At 37.5% G+C, this 25,871-nt stretch overlaps 1 protein-coding gene across 2 annotated transcripts in view; it reads right to left on the bottom strand.

Moving 5' to 3' along the window:
* The window catches only part of SPEN (spen family transcriptional repressor), a gene marked incomplete at both ends in the record, with an annotated part of 82,083 nt that overhangs the window by 12,063 nt on the left and 44,149 nt on the right, over window positions 1-25,871 (bottom strand). For both annotated transcript variants that reach the window (XM_079728389.1, XM_079728390.1), the window contains 7 exons: window positions 3,518-3,618; window positions 4,588-4,701; window positions 5,817-5,930; window positions 6,280-6,405; window positions 9,470-9,621; window positions 13,189-13,389; window positions 15,597-15,757. In XM_079728389.1, the coding sequence (XP_079584515.1) occupies window positions 3,518-3,618; window positions 4,588-4,701; window positions 5,817-5,930; window positions 6,280-6,405; window positions 9,470-9,621; window positions 13,189-13,389; window positions 15,597-15,757 (969 nt within the window). The remainder of the gene's footprint in view (window positions 1-3,517; window positions 3,619-4,587; window positions 4,702-5,816; window positions 5,931-6,279; window positions 6,406-9,469; window positions 9,622-13,188; window positions 13,390-15,596; window positions 15,758-25,871) is intronic.

The raw sequence follows: 25,871 nt of genomic DNA, 5'->3' as shown, positions 1-25,871 counted from the left end.
ATGAAATTAGGCTAATTTAACTCATTACCATCATAAATACAAACTCCAAGGAAGCATCACTTTCATTATGTAAAGGTGAAAACACTACAAGCTTTCTTTTCTCCTTTGGCCACAGCACTGCTTGTGGGATCTTAGTTCCCTGACCAGGGGTTGAACCTGGGCCCCTGGCAATGAAAGTGCCGAGTCCTAACCACTGGACTGCCAGGGAATTCCCTAACTTTCTAATATAAAGTGGTTAAGACACCTAGAATGGCCACTAGTTTGCTGCCTGCATTAAAAGTATGTTTAAAAATGGTTTCCAGATATTTTCTAAAAAAAGCAAACTAAAACTATATCCAAAATATGAAAGAAAAAGTTACAGAAGTCAAAAGGTATACGTGTAAACATTAGTGCTGCACTGTTCAGTTTAATAGATGATGATTTTGTACATATTTTGCCGGGCTCTACCAAAAGAAATGAGCATTCCTGCCACCATGGAACTCAACTTATGCAAGAGACAATACAACTGCACACTGGTACTATATACAAAAGGCTCTGGCAGGACTCTGAGGAACTTAGAAATGTCAGGTTTTCAGAGAACGCTGTTCCCATGACTGCACGATATCCAAACTACCGTAAGTAGGTGGGAAATTCATCTAAAGCATAATGTGACCCTATAAATGTCTTGAGAATCACTTTGGTAAACGGTAAGGCTCAATGCATTAGCAGGTAGGAGCCCTGGGTTTACCCCCAGCCCGACCACTTACTAGCCTGTGACCTTATCAGCAAAGTCATCTGATCTTCAGTTCCCACCATAAGTAATAAATGACAAGGGCCACAGCCCTATTTCCCTGACACTGTATTTAAGGGAATAAAAGAAATATTACTTTTAAACTGCAGGGCACTATGTAAATGGGTCATCATTTGCATTCCTGAGCTGAACTGTCATTAGGGGTAAAGCTTTTTTTTCCCCCCACTTATTCATCAACTCTTCAGTGGGATGACTTCCTTCCACTCTATGGAAAAAGGGCAAAGATGCTCAAGTTCTACTGCAAGGAATGCATTCCAGAAGCACTGCCATCTGAAACCAAATGGGGCAAAACTGGGTCACAGTGAAGTCCCACACCCTCCTACTTCCCCACTTTAGGAGATAAACTCCATTCAACAGAGATAGATAACCACAGGTAAGAACCAAAGAACAAAGCCAGAGCCAGATCATCAGTAAAGTGAGAGAATTTAAGTGATAATATACAAAAATTAACACCCACACAACATTATCAAACCCTCCCAAGATACCATTCTTTGAAAAATATTTAATGTGCACACAGAATTTTAATGGAATTTTTATGTCTTAAGTGCCACTAGACCATCAACACACTTTTCACTCACTTATAGGTAAGAATTCCTATCAGCACTTAAAGTATTAACAATGACTTCAGACTGCTGGGGTGGGGGATGAGGGCCGCCAAGATGGAGAACCCTCCCTACAGACACATACGTTCTCTTACATATGTTCATTCTCTCTCTCTGTCTCACACACACACACACAGAGAGGGAGGGAGGGAGGGAGGGAGGGAGGGAGGGAGAGAGAGAGAGAGAGAGAGAGAGAGAGAAATTTAGAATGTGGATTCCAATCCACTAGTGAAAAACCATCGAAACCTTAGAAGTTCAACCTTTTGGAAATTCCGCTGTAGGGGACATTTTTCATTAAAAAACCTCTCAAGTATTCAATGACCATTACACTATACTCCATGAGGAAATGAAAAAGAAATATATACCTTCTATGATTTAAACAAAAATGAAGTGGCAAGAAGAGGCAGTAAAAAGGGAATGCATTCAACAGGTTTCTGGGAGCACGATCAGGATTTTGCCTCATCCTTGCCCTAAAGCCCTTTTATACTTGAACTTGAGTGTCTAAAGGCATTTGTCAAACGGTCTTTTGTCTAACACACATCTACAGGGGTGGAGAACTAGTAGTAACATTCCAGGAGACTTAATCAGAGGCATGTTGGAACAAACAGGTTCATCATATGGATGATAGTTTCCATTTTCAAATGTGATCAGTTACTGAAGAACCTGGTGACATTGTTAGGATGTTTTAATATATTTAGTCTAAAAAAGAATCAATCATCAGTTCTGGGGCAATTTTTAAGCTAACGGAGACAGCCTGATTCACACTGTGAGACCTTAAACGATTGTGAAATGTTCCCACAAGCTGCAGAAAAAAATACTACAGTCCCATGACTGAAAACATTAACAAGAAGAAGTAAGGTTTACTTTTCTTTTCTTTTTTTTGGGTCGTGCCCTCATGGTTTGCGGGATCTTAGTTCCCTGACCAGGGATTGAACCCAGGCCCATGGCAGTGAAATCACCCAGTCCTAACCACTGGACCACCAAGCAATTCCCAAGGTTTACTTTTTACACAGCTAAACTTACCAATTTATATCAGCTTTGGCTTACTGATTCACAAATTTAAGAGATCTGAATTTAAAACAAAGATCTTGACAGTCTTTTGAAAGTTTTTGTTTTTTTAAATTAATTCTATGAGCTCATGTGTGGTGACAACCTGGATGTTGTCACTACTAAATTCACAGGGCATTTAATAATTTACAATGCGGGGCTTCCCTGGTGGCACAGTGGTTAAGAATCCGCCTGCCAAAGCAGGGGACACGGGTTCGAGCCCTGGTCCGGGAAGATCCCACATGCCGCGGAGCAACTAAGCCTGTGTGCCACAACTATTGAGCCTGCGCTCTAGAGCCCGCGAGCCACAACTACTGAACCCATGTGCCACAACTACTGAAGCCCACGCGCCTAGAGCCCGTGCTCTGCAACGAGAAGCCACCGCAATGAGACGCCTGTGCACCGCAACGAAGAGTAGCCCCTGCTCGCCGCAACTAGAGAAAGCCCGCACAGCAATGAAGACCCAACAAGCCAAAAATAAATTAAAAAAAAAAAAGTTTACAATGCATTTCAACATGTTATATTTAATTTAAAACTGTAAGGCAAAATGATTTGTACATAGTTATAATCTGGAAAACAATAACTCTTTAAATGAGTATTCTCAGGGAGAAAATACCCCAACTCCCATGAGCTACATGAAAATTGGATCCATAAAAATCAGTTTTTACGTGTTTGTTTTTGTTTTGTTTTTTAAAAATATTTATTTATTCAGCTGCATCAGGTCTTAGTTGCGGCATGCGGGATCTTTCATTGTGGCACGCAGGCTCCAGAGGATGCAGGCTCAGTAGTTGCGGCACGCAGGCTTAGCTGTCCCACGGCATGTGGGATCTTAGTTCCCAGACCAGGGATCGAACCGGTGTCCCCTGCGTTGGAAGGCGGATTCTTACCCACTGGACCACCAGGGAAGTCCCTTTATGTGTTTTTTATGTGTTTCTTTCTGTATGTGGGGATAAAAGGGATAAGTTTGGGGGGAATGAGAGTAGCAATAAGGGGTAAAAAACAAAATTTAATCCCATCTAAATTTTACGTATTAGAAATTTTAAAATTCAAGCTATGGTGATAGGTTTAAAATACATACCTTCTTTCTGCTAACATTTCATAGAAGTCTCTGATATCTTGACCAGATTTTTCCATACAGTGATAAAATGCCAGCTGACTTTCCCGATTTGCAAAATCCACCTTTAAAAAAAAGAATACTGCGTGTTTAATACAAGTTCCAGATTTTAATGATGGAAAGTGTTACCAAATTTGAAAAATTCTTCCCAACATAGCCTTCTGGATAAATTTCAAGAAAAAGTAACTTATCCAAGTGAAACAGTCCTCATAACTAAAACTGTATTTTGTTAACCTGAAATCTCTCTCAAATTCTACACAAATCTTGATAAAGAATTACAATTTAAAGTTCTAGAACCCAATCCTGAGGAGGGGAAAAAGCAATATGGAAAACTGAAACATACCTATCATGATTCTAGGTTGTCAATTAAATAATCAGACCAACTAAATCCAGTAATCTATTGTGCATAATTTTCTGGAACCACAGTTAGAACATAAAATAAAATATGGAAGAACATTTGAACTTTACTCACAGCCAGGCCTCAGAGTCACTAAAGCATGATAGCCACCATCTATCAATATCTTATTTAGAAAAGACTGATTTCAATCTAACTGTCATAGTTATTAAGTGCAAAAATTCCTTCAAACTATCATAAACAAAAGTTTCTAAACAAAAACACCAGACAAATATCGTGCTTTCAGTGGTTACCCACTCTTTAGGAGAGGAGGAAAGAAGATGAAGAGAGGATCATTCAAGAAGCTGGACTGATACTTGGAGCTCCTGGGTGTGCAGAAACCCACAGGGGACTGTGGGCCAGCCTGCACTAAGCGCACACAAGTGAGCGTCGGGTACCTGGGGGCGTAGGGAAGCACACGTCCTTGAATGAGAGGATTTTTAGGGAAGGTTCTATGGCTAATGGTTTAAAAGACACTGTGCCCTTAAGTAGCTAGCCATATATAAAAAATGTAATATCGCCCTTAGAAACTGAGGCCATATATACTGCATGTCCTGTAAACCAACAAAATGCCAATTATTAAGAGGTTGGGATCTGAACACGATTTTGTTTTGCTTCTGTTTGAAGTCATTCTGCACACCTTAATTTTATTCCCACCGATTTTCCTCCCCTTGGTCTCTTTTACAGCTGCTTGTGCATATTCAATTTCATTGTAGAGAACCAGGGCCATGCCTTTTAAGCGGTCAAACACCACCTGTAAAAAAAACGACGACAAAAAAAAACAAGAGGCTCATCCACTAGACTTAGTGTCAGTCCCAACAAAATCCTAAATCACAATGACACTGCTAAGAAAAAATATATATATTTTTTTATTCTAGAAAAAATTTCAGGCTTTTCTGATGATGCATGTTATACTGAAAACACAACAAAATGTCGTAGGGACCATTTAGAACCATGGATATTGTGGCTTGAGGTATATTATGCCTTTAAATTGTTTTTCTGTATTTACTTTATTTTACTGTATTTCTTTATTTTATGTTGACTGACTCATTTTGGCTCAAAAAAACAACACCCCTGAAAAAGGGGGAAAAAAGTAAAGAGTACTGAATCAACATAAATTTCATATTGTACATCCACTGTACTTCAGCAAAAAAAAGAAAAAACTACACTATAGCAAAGGAAAAATAAGAAAAAAAATAGTAAGGTGCAATGAATTTTGGTCATAAGCAGCACTGTCTTAAAGCTTCTAGGTTTTTTATTTATACTAATAGTCTTTAAGATGTGCTTCTTCAAACAACAAACACTACATTTCAAGAAATGTCAAAGTTATGCAACATACCTACCACAGTATAAATCTGCTTTCAAGAAGTTAAAATCTTTACCTTCACATAATGGAATGGGGTCCAGAGACCCTTTTCCTGTTATGTTTGTGAATGTGTTACATAACAAACATTGGTTAGATGAGTATTCTGTTGTGTGTTCCTTTAAAGTCATCATGGTTTTAAAAAAAATCAAGTCTAATTACATATTAGTGTGAATGTGAGTAATTATATAATTAGACTGTCTAATTTTAATGTGAGATAAAATTACAGAAATCCCTAAGAAACATTCTATTTAACAGTATTATGCAGATTAGTTCCAAAATTAATCATTTTGGCGGGTTCTAGATAGTTTCTCAAAATATTCATTCATATCATAAGCTAATAGATGCAAATACTCTTCTAAACCCAATTTTGGAAGAGAATTTTAATGTATGAGTTACTAAAGAAAAGGAAAAGTCAGTACTAGAAACTGGGATTGAAAGGACAGAATACCAAAAAAAGGGAGTCAGAAGTAACTCTAAACCACACAACCAAACCTCCCACCTACCTTCACCACAGGCCCATATCGGCAGAAATGTCGTGTTAAATATTGATCCGATACGTTTGAAGAAAGCCCATCTAACCACACACAGTTTGTAGGCATGCTCTTTCCAAAACCCAGCTGAATACAAAAGGCAAAATTTCTATTAGTTAAGTCATCAATTATTCAACAACAAAATTCTGAGAAAACTTGTCTTCTGTAGGAATCTTATCAAACCAACACCTCAAGTGGGAACCATCAGGTTAAAATCAAACAGAAACTGACACAAAAATTATCCTGCCTGGCTAAGCGAGGATTAACTCAGATTACAGTATAACAGGATAAGGATGCAAAGAAGTTTATCACCTTTATGGTTATCTAACTGTACTACCACAATTTTAAATAATCAGACATATGAACAAAAAACTGCAAATCTTAAAAAAAACGCAGCGACTATTAACAACACAATAACTTATGTAAATTCCTTTACCTTGAGACGATTATTTCCAAGGTATTCCCCATCCATCTTCTTAATAGCCTTACAAACGCTGGCAATATCACAGTATTGCAAGAACGCATACTGAGGAACTCCATTTACTTTCTTAATATCAATATCCTGAAAAAGCCAATGGATGGATACCACTTAGTGATACGCCAATAAAAAACAATCAGAATAAACCAAGTCCATATGAGCTACATATTTCTCAAAATAGTCATATTCCCCCAAATCATTTCCTTAGTTACAATTATACATCTTAATGCAACTGTAAATTAACAGCCTAAAAAACTATTCAACACAGCATTTGTAGTCACAAACCATGAAATCCTTCTCACGTGAAGCTCTTTGCAGAAGAGCAACTGCAGTGCAACTCAGAACTCAAAATTTTAAATCCACAACACCTGTGTTAAGAGAAATTTAAGAGAAGAAAAAAAGGCAGCCTATTTAATGAAAATCTAAGAAATAATTCCCTTCTGCAATATCTAAAATCCTTATTAGGGGTAAGCCATTTAAAATATAGTATCTGGGAAGAGTAAGAATGATAAAGAAATCATGTTTTCAAAAAGTGATTTAAAATATGCAATCCTAAATTAGAAGACTCATTCTATCAGTATATCTAACTGAATCAAACCTGGTGATGATAAATGTGGTAATAATCTCTCATAACCAGAATGAATGGATTATATAAATACCTGAACTACTCCATGAAGATGCATTAGAACATCATCCCTGGATTAAAGAAACACTCTATAAAGGAATACCCCCATCTCTTTGGAATGCTCAAAACCTGTAGTCACATCTGACACTCCAGTCCTGCCTACTAAAAGGAGGTAGTGAAAAAACCTGGCTTACACAGGAAAATGGTCCAGAGAAACCAGACACTTGGATGGCAAAACTTGTACTTAAACAATAATGAGCTGGGCCATATAGTGCAGATTATGTGTTGTGATTATCTAAGCCTCCTTAAGGGTCACAAGCCAATAATCAAAACCTGAAACAGAGCAAAATGAGTAATGCATTTAAAGAGCTGTTTGATGGGTCTTAAAAAAAAAAAAGCAGTAATTTACACTCAAAATTTTTCTAAGTAATGGTAAACAGAAGCTGTTTTCATCATTATGTAGAATATAATAACCCAGGATAGCTCTACTTAAGAGAAATGTTTCAAAGGAATATTGGTGGGTAGATTCACTAAATAGGTGCTTCCGGCTATAGCATAATCTGTTATCGATAAGCAGAAGACCATGTTCTCAAAGTTTGTATGTCATTAAAACAGTGACAATCATGAGCAATTGCAAACATGGTAAGATAACAGTTTTCAAACAGAGTACTGACATGTCCACCTTATTGATAAGCATAGCTCTTAAAACACAATAATCATCCCATTTTTAGCAACCCTGGTGATGAAAATGTATCCATGTGCCCAAATACAACTTTTATACTCCTCCAAAATTTATAGTAGCAGCTACATTCAATAAAAGTATGTTTGAAAGTTTTATCAATTCAAAGCCTCATGAATGCCAAACAGCAAATTAAATAACAGATCGTGGTCTAAAGACAGAAGAAGCTGGAGCCCAGATAGGTAACTGAGCGTCTAGTCACTCATCCAGGTAGGCAGTAGAGCTGGAATTAAGAGTATACACTACCCTCTGGGCTTCCCTAGTGGCGCAGTGGCTAAGAATCTGCCTGCCAATGCAGGGGACACGGGTTCGAGCCCTGGTCCGCAAAGATCCCACATGCCACGGAACAACTAAGCCCGTGCGCCACAACTACTGAGCCTGCACTCTAGAGCCCGCAAGCCACAACTACTGAAGCCTGCGCGCCTAAAGTCTGTGCTCCACAACAAGAGAAGGCACCGCAATGAGAAGCCCGCGCACCACAACGAAGAGCAGCCCCGCTCGCCGCAACTAGAGAAAGCCCACGTGCAGCAACAAAGACCCAATGCAGCCAAAAATAAAATAAATAAAATAAAATAAATTACTTTAAATTAAAAAAAGAGTATACACTACCCTCAAAAAAATAAGAAACTAAGAAAAGTCGAAATAATTGAAAAAGAAAGATGAATGTTTTGCTGGTATATCTAAATGTACAGCTTCTCTTTTTTTTCTTCACTTCTACCAACCACTTCAATCTCTTGCCTCAAGCCCCTAAAGATGAGGTTTAGCTCAGCCACAAGCACAAGTAATGTTTTATTCACAGGACTAGATTATGTCATTAAAAAAATTAAGAATCTTTTGCTTAGAGCATTAGTGTATAAATACAGATGAACAAATGGACATCACACACACCCCTAAAAGATTAACAATAGCTGTTTCTATCCAAAACATTTTTTTACTCTCCTAAGTCCAAATATACTACAGTACTTTCTTCACTGTTATTAATATAGAGAAAGTCTAGGAAAACAGAAGTATTTCCCTGTTTTTTCAAACACAAAATAGTATATCCTAAGGGTACAAAGCTGCAACCAAACTATTTTCACTATAATTTGACTCAAGTTTTAAGTCATGGGGAATAGAAAAATCCTTCTATCCCTAAATCTAACAATGACTTGCATAATTTAAAAAATGATTCTAATTAGAATTTCAAAATAGAACTGAATTTCCAGCATGCTATCCACATTCTAGTAATCCCCAAGGTACTTCTGATGTGCATTGTGATAAAAATAATCATACACTAATCTGCTGCTTCTTTCTTACAAACACATTTTCTCTTCCAGATTTTCCTTTCAACCCACAGGACGAGAGATGGCATTAAAACAGCACCAGATGGACAAAGATAAGAAAAGTGGAAAGGAAAATATATATGTAAACAAAATACAGACAATTATATATTTTTACATATACACATAAAGCAGTCCCTGCTGGGTTTTGCCAGATCATCTTTTAGCAGCAGTTATAAACACATAGGGCGGGAGATACAAGAGGGAAGAGATATGGGGATATATGTACATGTATAACTGATTCACTTTGTTATAAAGCAGAAACTAACACACCATTGTAAAGCAATTATACTCCAATAAAAAAATGTTAAAAAAACAAGCAAACACATAGGGCAAATGGGAAAAATATTCATTACACCATCTAAGTATCGTTTTTCCAAATATAATCTCTGCTATGCTTTATGTTTTATGACAAAGATCTAACACTGTTTTTATTGTAAAAAAACAAAACAAAACAAAACATACCACAATTTCTCCAAAGCGCTGGAAGATGTTGCGAAGATCATGATAAGTAGTGGTTTTTTCAAGGTTACCAATAAAGAGGGTTCTTGTTGCTTTGGGGTGAAATTCATCTATCCTTTCATCCAAAGGGCGAAATTCATTTTCACTTTCTGTTTCTGTAAGTGGGATGGGGACAGAGAGTGTTTTAATGTATTCATATATCATGGGAAAATCTACTTTAAAAAATTAGATCTCTGAAATATTGGGATTAATTCTCATATAATCTGAAAAATTATACACACCATCAGAAATAGCTCCAAATCAAAAGAATACAGAGGCTAGAGAAACTTGTCCAAAAAATTAAGAGAAAGCTAACACCCTGATCTTTAAAATAGTAAAGAAGACTGAATTTCAATCTAAGTTGATTTGTTTTAAAAAATAGTCACTAATACAGGAATAGGTTTTAATCCCCAGCAAAAAACAGTAATTATTTGAGCCTAATCTTAGGTTCCAAAATTATGTGGCAGGCTCTGAATGTGGAGTATAAAACTACAATCTGAAATAAACATAAAATTCAGCTAAAAATAGTCCAGCTTCATTATTTAACTTACATTTCAACATTTTATAAAATAGTTAGCATTTTATGTTTGTCATACCCAGCTGTCTAAATGCAGCAATTTTTAAATACAAGAATAATACTCGTATGAAAACTGACTGAAGTAACGCTTATGAAATATCTTCTTTTGGTGTTGCATGGTACCCAATGACAAACAGAAAGAGATTAAATGACTCTTAAGGTTTCTATTTCTTATGATCAAAAGCCCTGGTTCAATGTCTAATTCAATCACAGGCTTTCTCTGAAGCTCCATTTATTAACTTCGTCTAGGGCAGGGACATTCAACGTTTTCTGGATAGTAATTATAATACAGCCTGTATGTTCTCGCTCTCTTTTTTAATGTAAAACAAACCCATCCCAAAAAGTTAGTATTTGATCAACCTGACTAATAAAACAAAGTGTTTAGTGCCAGCCACTGAAACACTACTGATGATGTCAATGACAACACCGGTATTAAAAAGACTCAACTTCTGAGATGTTGGGTGAACTCAGCCAGAACACATCTCACTCCTGATTCCAGTTTGATAGTTCTAATGGCAGCTCAGCTTAATCTTACCTGTGTCATCAGAGAGTACATACTTTTTCAGTCAGGTGACCCCAGAAACTGCCCAGCACTCATACACCTATCTCTACATTTTCATCTTATTTCACAGGGGTATATCTCATTTTAAGCTCAACTAGGTCTTCTTAAAATTATGTAGCTAATAGAGGGCACATACTTAGAAATATTTCATTTAAAAGGAGAAAAAGAAAAAAATAATTCAGGCACATCTTGAGGTTTGTACTTCAAAAGGCAGAATCAGGGGAGTTCCCTGGTGGCCTAGCGGTTAGGATTCTGGGCTTTCACTGCCATGGCCCACGTTCAGTCCCTGGTTGGGGAACTGACATCCTGCAAGCCACGTGGCGTAGAATAAAAAAAAAGGCAGAATCAGAAGGATAAAGCATGATTTGCAACCATTAAAATCTGTAATGACTTCATTTCTACCAAATAGCTCACTTAAAATTTCAAAATCAGAAATTCAGTTGGGGGCAGGGAGGGAGTGTCTTTTCCACATGTAATCTATTCAACCTTCATGACCAGTTTTAAGTCTTACTGTCTACACATCATTGAAAAGACTGTTTTATCCTGCAATTTCATGTTTAGGGGATTGTAATGCTGTGCATAGGAGTACAAAAGCACAATCTGAGAAGCCACCAGAGGTCTGTCTACAGAGTTAGGTTTCTTGGATTTGGATCTTTTTAATTCCAAGACGTCCTTGACCTAAGGAAGCAATCAGCTCCATACATTTCAATATAAAACATTTATGACAACCATCCAACAGCATAATTCCAACCAAGTGTCCCTACTCAGCTTTCAAATATCCCATTTAAACTGGTGTTTCAATGCTGTCCCATCTGGAAAAAGTACCTTCAGCTTTCCGATGCTTGAACCAATCAAACTTCTCAACATCTTCAATGGCAGGTGGTTAAAAAGCCCAATTAACATCCTGGGTGCTAACTAATTAGGTAAAATGATTTTTTTTTTTACAATAAATATCTCAAGCTAAGCCCACTACTTGGAGATTAGAAAGTCACCTATTGATAATGCCCCTGAGTTAGATCCTCACTAGTTAATAATTATATATGGCTCTAAAAACTTATATAGATGATATGACATTCTAAATATTATTCCTCAAAGTCAGTTCTGACCTGTTCCAATTGTGTTAAATAAGAACTCCTGAGTTGCTCTTAGCCCAGTACAAGTTAGGGCAGTACATCTCAAACTTTGCGGAGGAGGGAATGTGAAGGCATAAGTTATAATTCCTTTGAAAAGATAGTATGTCTTTGAACTCCTGTGTTTTATCATAAAATTATGCACACTTTATAGTCTTCACTCTAACAACCCTGACTGTGCCTGTTTTAATATACAAATGACACATTCTTATCAGGGAAATTCTATTTTTTTCCTCTTAATTGTCACATAAAATGAATATTCCAAGAAAATGGTGTGTTTACCCTATAAATTCCACTCAAAGTTTTAGTCTTAAAGTTCAACTGTCCCACACACATAATGTGAATGCATAATTTTAACATTTCTATTCATTCTTCTACAGATTTACTCACAAGTAAGTCAGGGGTTTTTAAAACTTGAATATGCAAATTTTGAACCAGTAAACTGGGGTATGATCAAAGAGTCTGTATTCTAAACAAGCACTGCAGGTGGTTCTGAAACAGGAAAAACACTGACCCAAGTCATGCCTGACAAGACTCCCTGCCTTAGAATAGATAGGTCTTACAGGTAGGTTCAAGCAATAAAATGTCCCCTTGAAATTTTCAATGGGTTACACTCAAAAGACTTAGTCCTGCCACTCTGTCACTATCTTTCAAGGTCATGGAAGCTAGAATAACAGATCCAATTTGTGCTGGGCATAGTGGTAAGAAAACTGGTCTAACTAGTCCCTCAAATTGATATAGCCTGTTTTCTAATTCAGAATAATTCTGGTGTCATTCTCCTCGGAACTATCACCTTATCTCAATCAACTCAATCCTTTTGGGAAAGCAGGGTTCAACAAGGGACTATACTTTGCCTTTCACAACTCTTCAAAGTTAGCATACTCTCTAACAGAAAGAGTACAATCTTTAACCCTTCCTAGCCAAAACAACCTATTTTATTAAGTTGAATGACAAAATGTAACCACTCTTTAAAACAGAAGACACCGAAAGTATGTTTTAATAAACAGAGCTTGGGGGCTTCCCTGGTGGCGCAGTGGTTGAGAATCTGCCTGCTAATGCAGGGGACACGGGTTCGAGCCCTGGTCTGGGAAGATCCCACATGCCGCGGAGCAACTAGGCCCATGAACCACAGCTACTGAGCCTGCGCATCTGGAGCCTGTGCTCTGCAACAAGAGAGGCCACGACAGTGAGAGGCCTGCGCACCGCGATGAAGAGTGGCCCCTGCTTGCCACAACTAGAGAAAGCCCTCACACAGAAACGAAGACCCAACACAGCCCAAGATAAATAAATAAATTTAAATTGTTAAAAATAAAATAAAACAGAGCTGGAATAGTGTCCACATTCAGGATAACATGTGGCCCTTTCGTATAATGGAATAAAAATTACACTAAAACTCAGCTTCCTTGTCTCTTACCTGGCCCTATCCATGCTGTTACTTCAATCTGCATGCCAAAGAAAAGTTTTCCTTTTGATGCAGTCAATGCTTTTTCTTGGTCCTCCTGCTGCCGAAAGAATACCAGACCATACCTCTCTTCTGAAGTTCCATGTATCTGCACTGAAGTCACCTTTCCAAATTTCTTAAATTCATGGAAAAGGCCATCTTTGAGACTTGTATCTAAATCCCCAAACAAAAACAAGTTGCTTATTTTTCTAATTTAGTTACAACTCAAAGTGTAAGCTACTAAATCTTTAGTCTGATTTTTGACCTAATTAGCATTAAAACTTTACTTTTTCAAATAAAATAACTCTAAAAATGCATTTTAGAGACTACCGTACAATTCTGAAAATAAACCAGGGGTTAGAAGATATTACTAGTCATTTGTTAGGTAAGAATGATATCATGCTTACGCAGGAAAATACCCTTATATTTTACAAATAAATACAAAAGTGTAGATCTTTTAAGTTAAGTGTGAAATGATGTAACATCAGGGATTTACTTTATGATAAAAAGGTAACAAAGAACAGGAAAGAAGAAAGATGGAGACAGACAAAGCAAATGTGGCAAAATATTGATGATTTTTTAATCTGGGGTATGGTATAAGGGGAGTTCATTTTGCTACTCCTACTGTGGGTATGTTTAAAATTTTCATGATAAAAACTATACAAACACACATATATATGCACATATAAAACTTTAAAGACTTAGAAAGAAAGCCGTATTTCTAGTTTTCCAAGCATCATGTTGATGATAACATTGTGTGGGAAATGGCATGTAACATGCTAAACAACGTTAAGGCCTTTTACAGATGAATTATACTATCTGTCGGTCTTGTGTTAATTTGCTTCATTATAAAAATTAAAATTGTAGGGCCTCCCTGGTGGCGCAGTGTTTGAGAGTCCGCCTGCCGATGCAGGGGACACGGGTTCGTGCCCCGGTCCGGGAAGATCCCACATGCCGCGGAGCGGCTGGGTCCGTGAGCCATGGCCGCTGAGCCTGCGCGTCCAGAGCCTGTGCTCCGCAACGGGAGAGGCCACGACAGTGAGAGGCCCACGTACCGCAAAAAAAAAAATAAAATAAAATAAAATTGTAGAGAAAGACAAGCCAATTATAACCCCTGTCCATTCCTAAATTACAAAGTAATCTAAATCAAAAGTTCACCAACATTTGTGTCTCAATATCTCTATTCACAAACCTGGTATGTAGGTTTTATAGGCTGTTTTAATAAATAATTTAAGTAATCATTAAAATGCACTTAGCTAAGAAATGCTTAGTTTGGTCTTTGTTGGTTTGACCACCTACTAACAGTTGTTTAGACCATCTACTAACAGTTGTTTATATACTCAATATGCCTGACATAGAAATAAAAATATATTACGGCCAAATGTCAGTAAAAAATATTAGGAATAAAAGACAATGGTATAGCTTTTAACTATATAAAGTGATTATTCATCACTTTCCTCATTTAAAATATTAATATTTTGAAATGGATTTCCTATCATAATTTTTTTATATCCAAGTTATTTCACACAGGACTCCAGACCAATATAAATCTAACTGAAAATAGTATTTCTACAATTTCATCGTACCAAATTTTCCCTAATATCAAAATATTTAATCCAGAAAGCATTTTTATTCAAAAATGAACCATGCTTTTTGGGACTTCCCTGGTAGCACAGTGGTTAAGAATCCTCCTGCCAAATCAGGGGACACGGGTTCAATCCCTGGTCCGGGAAGATCCCACATGCCACGGAGCAACTAAGCCCATACGCCACAACTACTGAGCCTGCACTCTACAGCCTGTGAGCCACAACTACTGAAGCCCACATGCCTAGAGCCCGTGCTCCACAAAAAGAGAAGCCACCGCAATGAGAAGCCCGTGCACCACAACAAAGAGTAGGCCCCACTCGCTGCAACTAGAGAAAGCCCACGCGCAGCAATGAAGACCCAACGCAGCCAAAAAAAATTAAAAAAAAAAAACATTCATAATAAAAAATGAACCATGCTTTCTTTACATAACACGCACCATAAAGTCTTTATGTGTGTATATGTATATGCATATAATATGCATAATAATGTGTATTTATATATGTATGTGTATATAATTAAGTACAAGTAACATGCAATCTTTACATATATAACAATCTAGAAACTACATAGTTATAATCACTTGCTTTTTATTACACGGCATTAAATATCAATGAACCACAAAAAGAAAAAGGGGGAGAGAGTCAAATTGAAAGACAAATAGAAAATATTACCAACAGTCAGATAAGAAAGAGAGCTATTTAAACAAATTCTGTACAAAGTATAGAATTTAAGTTGCTCAATCTCTCATTCCCCAACAGTAGCATAGAGGAAAGCAGAGTAACACAAAATTTTACCTGTAGAGCGTACTGGAAGATTCTGAACCTTGATCCCAAAACTTTTACGGGGCTCATCTTTTTCCAGGGATGAAAGCAACTGGGAAGTGGGTGCTGGGACTGCTGCAGACTGAACTGATCGGGCTGGAGAGTCATCACTTGAACTACTGCTGGAATCAGTGCTACAGAAGGGGGGGGAAAACACTTACATGAAAAATCAAACAGAAAATGGGTCGCATATAAAACTTCTTAAAATTAACATATGGCAATAATTAAAAGGTCTAAATTTCAGGTCTGGGATTGTTAGACACCCTACCTTCTCCACATCTATTTCATACTCTACCTTCAGAGATGGCAGAAGACAGCAAATACCAGCCTGGGAATGTGGAAGTAAAAGTAACAATCTTTTACCACCACATGCCACTGAAAGACAAATGTTTCGTTCTGTGCAAAACCTGAACAATTTTTTCCAAATGAAATATGACTAGTAAACACAATTGACTTAAGGGTAATATTAATAGAATAGTGGATATATGGGTTTTGGATTCAGAGATCTCGATTCAAATCTTGGCTCAGACATACAGCATGTATCCTTGGACAAGTCACTTAACCTCTTGCTAAGCCTCAGTTTCTATATCTGTAAAATGGAAATAATAACAGCACCTATCTCACAAGGTTAAGAGTTTGATAAAATAACACACAGGCTAACAGAGTTTGGAATATGACGGCAATCCATAAATGAAGTGGCAATGCTCTGTTCTATTACTGTTACTACTACTATCACCACCGCCTCATGGGTAAATTAATCTTTAGGAAAAAATAGACATCCAAAATAATTTCCCAGGTAATTTTAATTTTTAAATTTTTGAAGGACTAATAAAGAAATATTATATAAGTTACTTGAGTCTTGTTAGTTTAGGCTCTTTTCTCTGTGAATAACGTGGGAAATGAGAGGCAATGAAATTTAATTTCTCTCTTCAGTTTAATACAAAGCTCAAAGGGAGAGACAGTCACAGTTGAAAGACAAGGAGAAAATATTACCAACATGGTCAGAACAAGTTTATTATGCCCAAGAACCATGTGAGAAATATTAAATTATTTCAGTACTGCATGTGCAAGACTGCTATGGTTTTAAGTTCTTTTATAGCATTCTCAAATACATTAATAAAAAGCTATTTACAGGTTTATGAAATTTTGCTTCATACTCTCCCCTCCTTGCCGCGGAAGACTTAATCCTAAAAGCAAATAACTTGGGGTGGGGGGCAGGGAGGGCAGGCAGTTTATCCACTTTAGGCACACTCCGTAGACAGGTTCAACAGTTTTTGTCATTTGCGCCCAGACTACAGCTCTCACATCCAATACAAACTCTAAACCAGCCAGATGAATAAGTCTAACTCCAGGATCTGAGACAAATTTGCTATCTATCACTTTTTAAAAAAAGAAATACCATAAGAAAATAGAATTTACATAGCATTTTTATTTAGCTCTCACACGATAGGCAAAAGATAAAAACTTTATGAAGTTGCCAGAGCTTTCTGCAGTTTGAAACATAAAGAAATAAATCTATGCCAGTAAGAGCCAAAAGGAGATACCTGAGTTACAAAATACAAACTACTATGGATAAAAGCCTCAAGGTAGAACCACAAGTCATCATTGCCAAGCCTCCTAGAAATGACTGGGTTTCAATTTTCCCATCAATAAACATAAATTTTTTTCCGTATCATTAAGCAAAAGTAGTATTACTAGTACTAAGTGAATAGGACATTGTACTTTCTCAAATTAAGGGTTAACAAAATTAATTTATCTTCTGTTTTTAGCACAGAAAGAAAAAAATGTTCTACATGTATAACGTACTCCAAGCAATACAAGATTATTCATAAGGCCACCAGATGACTACAGTATAGAATATGTGGGTGACTTATCAACTTAATTCCAAGGAATCATAAAATAACCACTAAGGAAAACACTTTAATTACAATACCACCAATAATATATACACCAAAATTCCTTAGCAGTAGTGGGTAAAGAAGTAAACAAATATGGGCAAGAGCAGAATTTCTGGGTACTAAAATAATGAGCCAACAAAGTTCTGTTTAAGTCCATATTATAAAAATGCAACAGGGGCTTCACTGGTGGCGCAGTGGTTGAGAGTCTGCCTGCCGATGCAGGGGACACGGGTTTGTGCCCCGGTCCGGGAAGATCCCACATGCTGCGGAGCGGCTAGGCCCGTGAGCCATGGCCGCTGAGCCTGCGTGTCCGGAGCCTGTGCTCCGCAACGGGAGAGGCCACAACAGTGAGAGGCCCATGTACCGCAAAAAAAAAAAAAGCAAAGGAATCAATGCGAGTAATGATTTTAAAGTATAAAATAGTGATAGAAATTAATTTTGTTATAAATGTCATCACACTTTTGGTGAATTCCCTGCTACCACACCAATTTTGAAACAAGATGTAAAATTTAACTGGCAGAAATATCTGTTGACCAATTTGAAGTTATAACTAAAAAGGAAAGGTTTTAAAATAAATTATGAAATGATAAAATGATACAACTTTTGAGTTCACATTTTAATATGCTAACCCAAAACTGCAATGTATATTTCCAGTGTAGTCTATTAAATGTACTATGGATTTTAAGGTCCTGCATCAAAACAGGGGCACAAATTTAGACCCCCAAATACTTTTTAGTCCTATAAACTGAAAGAAAATCCAAATGCCCAGAATATGTGTGTCAATTTTAACTTTAAAAAATTCTTATTTTCAGAATCTTGTTAAAACTGAAGAATCACAAGAATTCACCAAAACTTATGATATATAGTATTTTAGTTGTTTCTTTAAAGCCAGAAGTAGTTAATAAGAAGCTTTTCAATCTAAACTGTCTAAAGTAGTGGCAATGATGGTGCATCAACTCATAGTTTTAAGAAAGTGAACTTCAAAGTTACCTGGCCACAAGAGGCACATGAAAATATCTCCAACATCGCTAATTATCAGATAAATGCAAATCAAAACTACAATGAGGTATCACCTCACACCGATCAGAGTGGCCAGCATCAAAAAGTCAACAAATAATAAATGCTGAAGAGGGTGTAGAGAAAAAGGAAACCTTCTACACTGTTGGTGGGAATGTAGATTGGTGCAGCCACTATGGAGGACAGTGCGGAGGTTCCTTAAAAAACTAAGAGAGCTACCTTATGATTCTATAATCCCACTCCTGGGCATATATCTGGAGAAAACCATAATTTGAAAAAATACATGCACCCCAATATTCATTGAAGCACTATTTACAATAGCCAAGATATGAAGGCAACCTAAATGTCCATCGACAGATGAATGGATAAAGAAGATGTGGTATATTTATACAATGGGATATCACTCAGCCATAAAAAAGAATGAAATAATGCCATTTGCAGCAACATGGATGGACCTAGAGATTATCATACTAACTGAAGTAAGCCAGACAAAGAAAAACAAATATATGATATCACTTATATGTGGAATCTAAAAAAAATATGATACAAATGAATTTATATACAAAACAGAAATAGACCCACAGACACAGAAAACAAACTTATGGTTACCAAAGGGGAAAGGGAGTGGAGGGTTAATTAGGAGTTTGGGATTAACATATACACACTACTATATATAAAACAGATAACCAACAAGGACCTACTGTATAACACAGTGATCTATACTCAATATTTTGTAATAACCTATAAGAGAAAAGAATTTGAAAAAAAAAGATATACATGTATGTATAACTCAATCACTTTGCTGTACACCTGAAACTAACACAACATTGTAAATCAACTTCACTTCAATAAAAAATTTATAGGGACTTCCCTGGTGGCGCAGTGGTTAAGAATCCGCCTGCCAATACAGAGGATATGGGTTCGAGCCCTGGTCCGGGAAGATTCCACATCCTGCTGAGCAACTAAGCCCGCGCGCCACAACTACTGAGCCCACGCACCTAGAGCCCGTGCTCTGCAAAGAGAGAAGCCACCACAATGAGAAGCCCACGCAACGCAACGAAGAGTAGCCCCCACTCGCCACAACTAGAGAAAGCCTGCGTGCAGCAATGAAGACCCAGTGCCGCCCAAAATAAAAATAAATAAAATTTAAAAATAAATAAATAAAATTATTAGACTTTGGAGCTTCCTCTCCAGAAGCAGACAACATCTTGAGGTATTTGGCTCTCCCATTTTCATGGATGAAGATCTTTGTCTCCAATATGAAAACTTTATTCCGTTTGCCTTTTTGCCTCTTGCTTTTGCTCTCTGTAAATGCACAGAAAGACAATGTTCCTTAACTCTGGCAACTGCCTCTAAATCTACCACTAAGGCCACAGCTCCACAACAAAAGTCCCTAGAATTTCTTGCTAAGGTGGTTTTGGATAATAGCATTGCTTTCGATTACTTACTGGCAAAACAAGCCATAAATCTGTGCCATAGCAAATACCTCCTGCTATAACTGGATCACACCCTCCGATACTATAGCAAATACAGGAGATTAACAAACAAGCCTCTTGACTTAAAACAGGTTGATGGCCCTTCGGGTACATTCTTTGCTTTATTTGATAAGAACTTGTTTGGTTCATAGGGAGCCCTAAGGAGCATATTCAGTCTCTTGGTATTATCCGACTGACCGTCATCATTATAATCTCCCTGGTGGGCTATGTTCTCTCAAGGGTCTTAAATTCATGTCTGTAGCCATCAGCAATACATCAGATGGTCTCACTGTACTTGCAGAGAAATAAGATAAACAGTGAGATGAACAGCAAAAACAATTCTTCCACAGACCAGACTCATAACCTATGAGTTTCACGACGAGACAAAAACAACAACCTGATGGGTGACCAAGAGTGGCACTATCACCAAATTTTTGGTTAAACTCTCCGATATGAGAGGAGGGCGAAAAGGAGGGGGGAATGTGTTAAATTAATTAAACAAGGAGACCATTAGACCGAGGTGGTTCTAATACCTTAGCAACCCTACATAAGCAAACTAAAACCTAAGCCTGTAACTGCCTCAAGGCTAAGAAATCAAACCTAAGGACAACCAATAACAAACAGCCAATGAGGCTTTTCCAAATAAGGCAAACGCTAAAGCTATAACTGATCAACTAATTTTTCTGCTTTGCTTTTCTCTATAAAAGCTTTTCCCCCAGCTCCTGTTGATGGAGCGCTCCTAACCATTTCCAGTTTGGCGCTGCCCAATTCAAATAGATATTTGCTCAAATAAACTATTAAAATTTAAAAGGAAAGAAAAACGTTATGGCGAATTAATAAAATTTTCAAATTAAAGTTTAAATTTCTAATATGGCAAATGTCAATAGATATTACAAAGTAAACAAAAGCTCAATAATTTAAGAATGTAAAAGGGTCCTGAGCCCAGAAAGTTTAAACTAGAAACAAAGACTCCACTAGCTTAGTAGGCATTCTGATGTGATCTTAATTCCATTTTCAACTCTACCACTTCTGATACAACCTGAATTAAGTTTCTGTCTTTTTTGTTTTATAAGAAAATCAGGAAGGAAATACTCAACTGTTCAGTCTGGTAAGGTACCACATTTTGCCTCTCTAAACTTTAATTTCCCTAGTGGGTTACCAGACCTCATGACCTTCAAAGGTCCTGCTAACTCTAGGGTTCTATGACTCTCCACCTACCTCCAAACCTTCCAGCTGACAGCTCCACATTGTTCAACAAGGGAGAGAGGGGATCCTTTAGAACTTGGCCCCAAACTAATTTTCTAGTCACTTATTCTCATTCCCTTGTCACTCTTTATCCTACCCACTAATGATCTATCCACATAAGAGTATACTAGTTTTGGGAATTCCTTGGTGGCCCAGGAATGGCCACCAAGTGGTTAGGGCTCTGCGCTTCCACAGCAAGGGGCATGGGCTCGATCCCTGGTCGAGGAACTAAGATCCCGCATGCCGCACAGCGTGGCCAAAACAAACAAAAAAAGAGTATACCAGTTTCTAATCATGGGCACTCCCCTTTTTTTCTTATTAGATATAAGTCCTTGGTTAAATTACTTCCTCTCTAATACTTCACTTTCTTGTATGTAAATGGTGATAATACCTATCACTTGTGAGGGGCTATGGTGAGAATTTAATGAGTTAGTGATTGTAAAGTACTTAGCACTCTGCCTAGCATACAGCAAGAATATGAGAGCTCTTGTCCATACCTATTCCTACTGAAGACACCTTTCTGTCCCTCCCTGCTTGCCCTGCCTTCAAGGATTAGCTAGTTCCAGTGTTAACCTCCTGCTCTGCAGCTGTTCTTGACATTCCCACCCCACCCCATAGCATTCATTGATTTCTTAGTTGTGTATTTCTAAGCCTCTTTTACTACAATGTCTATCTCAAACCCTTTCACTCTGTATTATAACTACTCATTTACCAGCCTCCTAAAAGTCCAAGACTAGGTTCATCTTTGTAAACAGAGCCTAGCATGGTGCCCAATATGTAATGGATGTGTGACTCCAGAAAATTATTGATTTGAATTATCCAAGCAACTGAAATTAATGCCTAGGAAAGTACACCAAGCCCGATAAAATGAAGGTATTAACTACATTCAGTATCTAAGAGTGAAATGAAAATTTCTGAGAAAATATTACTTTGTTGGAAACTGCAAAGTATGTCTTTCTTCTTTCATGTTAATGGCTGTTCTAGCCAAGACTCTAGGACTTTGACATATATTAATAACCTGACTGAAAAATCACTGGTAACTGTAAAAACAAAAACACTTCATGGATCCTGTCATCTAGAACTTGGTAGAAGATGATTTTTTAAAATAGACATTTTTCTGGGATGAAAGCAAAAGCACAATTATAACACATAAAACAGTGCTTTAAATATCTAACAAAGTCCAGAGTGTGGATTCTGCACTATTCTATTTCATTCATAAATCCTATAATTGTGAATACCTGCATCAGTGGCTCTCAACTGGGGCCATTCTGCACCCCAAGGGACATTTTTGGTTGTCCAACTGTGGGTGGGTGGTGAAGCTTACTGCAATTTAGTGAGTAGAAGCCAGGGATGCTGCTAAACATCCTACTGTGCACAGGACAGCCCCACAACAAGGAATTATCTGGCCTCAAAAGTGAATAATGGGGGCTTCCCTGGTGGCACAGAGGTTAAGAATCCGCCTGCCAATGCAGGGGACACGGGTTCGATCCCTGGTCCGGGAAGATCCCACATGCTGCGGAGCAACTAAGCCCATGCGCCACAAGTACTGAGCCCGCGTGCCTAGAGCCCATGCTCCACGACAAGTGAAGCCACGGCAATGAGAAGCCCGCACACTGCAACGAAGAGTAGCCTCCCCCTGCCGCAACTAGAGAAAGCCCGCGCGTAGTAACTAAGACCCAACGCAGCCAAAAATAAATAAAATTAAAAATAAATAAATTTGTTTTTTTTAAAAAAGTGAATAGTACCAAGGTTGAGAAACCCCAGCCTACATGACCTTCTTTGACCGCTTTCCCTTCTTTTGAAAATCCAACATGCTCATATTAAGCTGCGATTCAAATGCAGGATCCTTACAGTCACTGTTCTTCCTTATTACTAATATATCACTTCATAAAAATCTCTGAATAAGTGCAAAACTTACGGGGGAAAAAAAAAAAAGGTCAACTTCTAAAGATTAGACTGAGAAGAAGCTGGGATCCAAAATGTACTGATGTCACTCGATTCTGGCAAACATGACAAAAAGAGAAACTGCAAATAGCTTTTTACAGTATGTGTTTTGCCATGTCAATAGCAGGGTCAAAGTATTTGTAGACAAAACTATTTTATAATTTTGAACAAATAATGGGTGAAATATATAGTACTGCTACCCCTACTCTAGTAAGGCTTACATCAATGGTAACTATTCCAATTCATGTTAAAATTGTTTCTCAGCTCAATAGCTTTGTTTACCCTCAAACTAGGGACTTAAGATGGTAGTTTAGTATCACAACTAGATTTTTTCTCATCAAGTACCATGGTCAGAGAATGAATAAAACTTCTATTCTGCATAAAGAGCTTAAGGGGGTATTTTGTCTTATAACTTTAAGACATTTTTAAATTTGCCTTTAAGAATGAAAACATAACTCAACAGCAAAAAAAAAAAAACCAAAAAACCAATCAACCAACCAGATGCAAAAATGGGCATCTTTGAACTCTGAACAGACATTTCTCCAAAGAAGACATAAATGGCCAAGGCACACATGAAAAGATGCTCAATATGACTGTTACGGAAATTCAAATCAAAACAACAGCAAGATACCATTTCACACTCATTAGGATGGCTATTATCAAAAAACAGAATATAACAGTGTTGGCTAGGATGTAAAGAAACTGGAAGCCCTGTGCACTGCTGGTGGAAAAGTAAAATGGTGTAGACTCTATAGAAAACAGTATGGTAGTTCCTTAAAAACTTACAATTGCCACAATCATTCAGCAATTCCACTTCTGGATATATAACAAAAAGAATTGAAAGCAGGTACTTGAATAGATATTTGTTTACCCACATTCAGAGCATGTTTAACAGCCAAAAGGTAGAAGCAACCCAAGTATATAGCGACAGATGACTGGATAAACAAAATGTGGTATCTATATACAATGCAATATTATTCAGCCTTAAAAGGGAAGAAAATTCAGCCATACACTAAAACTTGTATGAACCCTGAGGACATTTTGCTAAGTGAAATAAGCCAGTCACAAAAGGACAAATGCTGTATGATTCCTTTTTTTTTGAGGGAACTAGAGCAGTCAAATTCATAAAGACAGACGGAATGGTGGCATAGCCTGGGGCTGGGGAAGAGGAGAATGGGAGTTGTTTAACGGAAAGATGAAAGGGTTCTAGAGATGAACAGTGGTGATTGCTGCACCACAAGGTGAATGTACTTAATACCACTGAACACTACACTTAAAAATGGTTAAAATGGTAAATTTTAGGGCTTCCCTGGTGGTGCAGTGGTTGAGGCTACGCCTGCCGATGCAGGGGACACAGGTTCGTGCCCCGGTCCAGGAAGATACCACATGCCGCGGAGCGGCTGGGCCTGTGAGCCATGGCCGCCGAGCCTGCGCGTCCAGAGCCTGTGCTCCACAACGGGAGAGGCCACAACAGTGAGAGGCCCGGGTACCGCAAAAAAAAAAAAAAAAAAAAGGTAAATTTTATGTTACTTTAACACACACAAACACACACATATACAAACATGACCTAAGAAGTAAAGTACAAAATGAACTGTTTTTCTTGGGAGTTCCCTAGTGGCGCAGTGGATAAGACTCCGCACTCCCAATGCAGGGGGCTCAGGTTCAATCCCTGGTGGGGGAGCTAGATCCCGCATGCATGCCGCGACTGAGAATTCACGTGCTGCAACGAAGGAGCCCATGTGCCACAACTAAGGAGCCCACGGGCCACAACTAAGACCGGCTCAACCAAATAACAAAAAAATAATTAAATATTTTTTTAAAAAAAACAAAAATGAACTGTTCTTCTCTTTGCGCCTTAGAAAAAAATGAGATTCCAAACCCGTCAATGTAACAGGCTACCTGGTGGGTTTTGTCAATAAGGCTCTGCTGAATCAAAAGGTCTCACAACCTGGCTTATCAAGGTAAAAGTTCCTCAGAAATGATTTCAGAGAAATGAGTCAGCTCTAACTGGCGATTCTGCAACTACTGCAAAAGAAACGGGGAAAGCACTTTAGGACTTGACTGTATAAATGATAAATTAAATTCTTTAGAGCCAAAGTTAATGAAAAGTTGTCTAAATTCTTGGTATTTAGGATACTTATTGAGAAAAACTGTATTAATATATTAAACAGTGAAAATGCATTTTTTAAATTATGGAAACCAATATTTTAACTTCAATTTTGTTTTGGTCCACATATTTCTTCTTCTATCATTACAAACCACAAAGACTTCTAATGGGAAAAGATCTGATTTAAAAAATTACGACTAAATAAATTAATAGAGTGAAACTGACAACAGAGGAAGTTTTTTTCTCCTTGCTTTTTTGATCATTTATCTGTTTTTTTCTAATTGAAGTATAATTGATTTACAATGTTGTGTTAGATTCAGGTGTACAGCAAAGTGATTGTTATTTATATTCTCTTTTTCAGATTCTCTTCCACTATAGGTTACTACAAGATATTGAATATAGTTCCCTGTGCTATACAGTAGGTCCTATTGTTTATCTATTTTATATATAGTAGTGTGTATCTGTTAATCCCAAACTCCTAATTTATCCCTCTCCCCTCCTTTACCCTTTGGTAGCCATAAGCTTGTTTCTATGTCTGTGAGTCTATTTCTGTTTTGTAAGT

The sequence above is a fragment of the Hyperoodon ampullatus genome (assembly GCF_949752795.1).
Source record: "Hyperoodon ampullatus genome assembly, chromosome: 2".
NCBI classification, from domain to species: domain Eukaryota; kingdom Metazoa; phylum Chordata; class Mammalia; order Artiodactyla; family Ziphiidae; genus Hyperoodon; species Hyperoodon ampullatus.
This window is presented reverse-complemented; position numbering and strand designations above follow the sequence as displayed.